The sequence below is a fragment of the Curcuma longa genome, unplaced genomic scaffold (assembly GCF_044706935.1).
Source record: "Curcuma longa cultivar G26 ecotype Majalengka, Jawa Barat unplaced genomic scaffold, ITB_CL_G26_1.1 contig_18338, whole genome shotgun sequence".
Taxonomy (NCBI): Eukaryota; Viridiplantae; Streptophyta; class Magnoliopsida; order Zingiberales; family Zingiberaceae; genus Curcuma; species Curcuma longa.
The window spans coordinates 4,599-9,140 of NW_027430793.1; the positions used below are offsets into that span (position 1 = coordinate 4,599).

At 33.9% G+C, this 4,542-nt stretch overlaps 1 protein-coding gene across 1 annotated transcript; it reads left to right on the top strand.

Annotated features, from left to right (window-relative positions):
• Nucleotides 1–325: 325 nt before the first annotated feature.
• Nucleotides 326–1,828, top strand: LOC141816823 (ATG8-interacting protein 1-like; the record flags this gene model as incomplete). The annotated part of the gene is made up of 2 exons (XM_074704550.1): nucleotides 326–385; nucleotides 1,034–1,828. A coding segment is annotated over exon 2 (768 nt), but the record flags the coding sequence as incomplete, so codon positions are not given.
• Between the last annotated feature and the right edge of the window lie 2,714 nt (nucleotides 1,829–4,542).

Genomic DNA, 4,542 nt, shown 5'->3' on the forward strand with positions numbered 1-4,542 from the left:
CTAAGATCAGTTGTGGTATAACAAAAGTATAAAATATAAAAATTCTGTTCAAATCTCAAATAAGAAAATAAAACTGAAAAAAGTTTTGTAGATATTAAATATATTTTATGTGTAAAAAATTAATTTCAGTTTACTGTAAAAAAAAACTAGATTGTGATTTATTAGTGATTCATGGAAAATTTCATTCCGCCCCTCATATTAATCCGAAATCCACGCCAAAATCCAAACCCGAAAAGACTGGTCGAACCGGTTATCGCATAGCCGTCACCCGCTGAAGCGGTTTTTTAGTTTTCCCTAATCCTTTCCTTTCCTTTCCTTTCCTTCTCAGCGCCAATCTCTCCCTCTTTCTCCGTCTCGTTGCTTCCCGAAGGTCTCTTTCTTGGAGGTAAAGATCTCCTTTTGTGTTTTCGTTCTATCGATCCATCTTTCGAAACTCGTTTTTCTGTTAAGGAGAGGGATGCCATTTTTTTTTTTTTTTTTTTAAGGAGTTGGATCTGGTTTTTCAACTTATTTTGTTGTGCATTTTCATCGACGAGACTCTAGGATTGCTGTTTGGGATTTGGAGGATGCAGGAAATTAAGTTTTCCTTATTTGTTGCCATTTCGTTATTGATATTGGAATAGTCGTATGCTATGTTCAAAAGACGAAGTAAACGTGATTTGCAGATCGGTTGATTGCATTGATTGCGAGGTTTTTATTTCAAAAGAAAAAATAACATCACTTTGTGTTTTATTTCTTCAGATTTGAATGTGGCCTCTCAATTTAATTTCGATGAGTTAAACTGGATTCTTCTAAGTAGGAAATAGAATCTAGATCAAATGGACGATAACGGTTGTTTGTTTTTGATTTTATGTCGGTTGTGCATGTTTAGCCATCAAAATCTCATTTTGATTTAGACCTTATTATAAAGTCATATTTCGTGCGTTTTTTTTTTTTTGTTCTCTTCTAATGTTCATTTGGATAGATTTAAACATCAAATCTCACTTTGATTTGAACATTATTAACTGTCCTAAACTAGAATAATGTTTTCCAGAATTTCTAGTGAATTTTTTATTTTGGAATGGCGGATGATGAAAAAGTAGGAGAGGAGGAGGGTACCTCTAGGGGAGCTGACTGGGAAGTTGTATCCCTCACAGCTTCTACTTATGCCGCTGCACCTAGTCCACTTGATGTTGATCCTGCCGATGAAAGTGAAGTGATGGAGAGCGTAAGTAATCCTGAGTCATCTGCTGCTGCATTATTCATGTCTGGCCACTATGTTTTTCCACCCAGTGAGCATGAAAATCTCCCAATACAACCGGATACAAATGAGATCTCTGGTGGTCCAGAGGAACATAATGGAAACCCTGGAATGGTTGATGCTGATGATGGCATATATCATTTGCAGACTGAATCCAAAGATGACTTGCATGGAATTGAGTATTTTGATGAGGGGAAGAGAGTTTCTGTCCGTGAAATGGGATTGGAAGAGGCCAAGGGATCCCAAAAGTCTACCTTGGTTGGAATGGAGCAGTTTGTACTTGCTGATCCTGATTCTGTTGCTAGTCATTCTGGAACACATAGAAGTGACATTAAATTTAAGACTAATGAATCTTTGGATGTGAATACAGACTCTTCTAAGGAGCCAAAAATAGATGATGAAGATGAATCTGGTGGACCTGAGCTTCCTTGCCAAGCATGGTGGAAGAGGCATGCAGCATCCGTTTATCACCAAGCAAAGGAAGCTAATACATTTTGGTCTGTCATAGTGGCTGCTGCTGTTGTTGGCATTATAGTTCTTGGGAGACGATGGCAACAGGATAAATGGAAGTTTGCCTTCACCGATGAGGTATGCTTGGTTCCATTGTGAAAAAAGTGCTATATAGAAAACTAAGTATGCTTCCATAATACCAGCAAGGTTCTAAGTTAGTATTGAAATATTTATATGATAAAGATGACTAAAATATATTCAATATATTCTATTAGTCAACACAGTTGATTCATACTTCCATATAGAAAAAATATACGATGCTACAATGCAAAACATTTGAAGTATAACAATCAAATATTAATCAACAATGTAAAATAGATGATGTATAAGTAACATGCATATAATTAATAATTTATATAAAAGTGTTTATCACTTATAAAACAAAATTTTAAGTTAATAATTACATGATAGAAGCTACCAAATAAGGAAACTTAGGGTTTAAACTTTTAGATAAATATGGTCTAGTGTGAATTGGTTCAAATGAACCAAATAGACTTTCCTTTCAACTGCATATGCAAATTGTACCATATATAGTTCCGTTCCAGAACCACTTAGGCAGCTGTATTTGCAGCCTAGACCGCTACTTTTCAAAACTATGCATATTTGTAGTTGCCCCTTTACTAGTGATAGCTGAATATGGAATAAATTATCGTATTACATTAAGTTGCCCTTACAGATTCTTCTGATGTACATTCATGCTAATTACAGTTAGCTATATGTTGACGAAATAAAGTAAATAAAAAAGACAAAATATATTTATATAAGCTATATAATCAACAATCTAGAAAGAGCTGATGCTAATAATATATGATTTATTCAGGAATTATAAATTTATTCGTAATATTAGATCAAGTAGCTCTTACAGTTATACTAGTTGAAGTGATCAAAGTGGTAGGTGTACAAGAGATAACTTGAATTGATGTAATAAAACTTATTTAATTGGCTTGAATACTATTAGTGATACAGCTTGTATACTGTTTATCGGAGGGATAAAATTTATATGGAAATATAGTTGGGAATGACAATTTCATCGCATATCTGTTATGTCCAAATTTCAACAACTTTTCTGAATCGATCTAGAGAGCAAAATGTCATGGAATGCCTAGTGGCTACTGACCTTTCTTCATTTCTTTTGTATCTTATCCATTGAAAAGATGACGCTGCACAAAAATCCATTTTTTTCATAGTTAGTTATTCTCTGCAATATCTTGTCCATGAGAAGGGACAATTTAATATGGAATTGATGATGGGCAAAGGTTCCAATTGTCTTGAAGACAGTTTCACATTTGACTCATCAAGAGTCATGTTCTTATTAGAAGAGAATGATGCAAATATAATATACTGATAAAAAAAATTAACTTACCCAACAAGATAATGTGGTTTAAGTTTTAAAAGATAGCTTGCTTTTAATTTTACTATTTCTTGCACCTGTATATTTTGCTCTATTCTATTGGCAGTGGGTTATTGCAAAATCCCATAAGAGATTATCATCCTATTGTTACAATAAAGGGCAGCCCGGTGCACGAAGCTCCCGCCATGTGGGGTCCGGGGAAAGGATATCATCCTATTGTTACAATACCGTTGCGCCAAGGCAATAATGAGATTTTGCATTTATATAAGTGGTTGATATTTGAAGGTCTCATCGACCCACCCTCTTGCTATCATCTTGTGGCTTCTAGTAAACAAGTCCATAAACAATGTGAAAGTGTCGACCATGCTTTATCGGTTAGAATAATTATTAATCACAGACAAACATATTTTTATTCCCTACTTTTTAGGGTGTGCAAAAGTTTCCAAAGTCAATGGTGTTGGATACTTTATACTTATAGTTGTATAAGCTACTGGAATATGTGTTTCAGGTAATATAAAATAAAAATAAAAAAGTTAATGCAACAGTGGTGGTATATTTATGTGGCGGTTTAATTGGAGGAAATAAAATTTGTTATATAACTGGCAAATAGTTAGTTGTAATTAAGGGTGGGCAACAAAATTGGTATATTTGATCTGAACTGGAAATCCAATTGAACTGACCCAAAAAATCCGGGTTTTTTTGGTATTAGGTTGAGTTTTGAGCATTCAATATTTTGTATTTTGGATTTGCGTCAAATTTTTACGATTTTGTATAAAAACCAAAAAAAAAAAAAACTCAAACTCAATCGGTGTTATTCACATAATTAATTAATAGTTATATCATTTATTATATATTGTCAAGAATTATGTGTATCTAATTATTTAATAAGCTTAGTAATTTTAGTGGGGTTGTGTAGCCATGACTTGTTTCTCTTCTCATTTTGGCTTCAGGATTTGTGTTGCCTTCCACCATTTGATGATCTCACACAAGTGATCAGTTTGTTTTCATCGCCCACTCCTCTCTTTGTCATCTTTTCTCCTTCTATGTTTACAACTTTATGTCTCTTTCACTGTTGTCGTCCTTGGAGCAACCTTTCTTTCTTTCCATGACCTCATGGACCATTCCTTTTTTCCTTCTACGGTTGCATGAGATTATTGCTTGCCTTTGCCCCCACCATTGTTATACCTTCTTTCATGTCGGCAATATGAATCTGCTTAATACTTTATTTTTTCAGTGTCTTTTTTTTTCAGCGTTCTTCTTAACACTTTCGATTACGATAGTTAGGATTAATGTTAAATAACTTATAATGTTCATTGCTCATTTTTGACAATTTCGTTTTAGCAACGTGGGAAACTTGTTATTACAATACGAATTATTGATCAATTTATTTTCCATTAATAGTAGTAACTTGCAACTGAAATATGGCAGCAAACATTGGGAT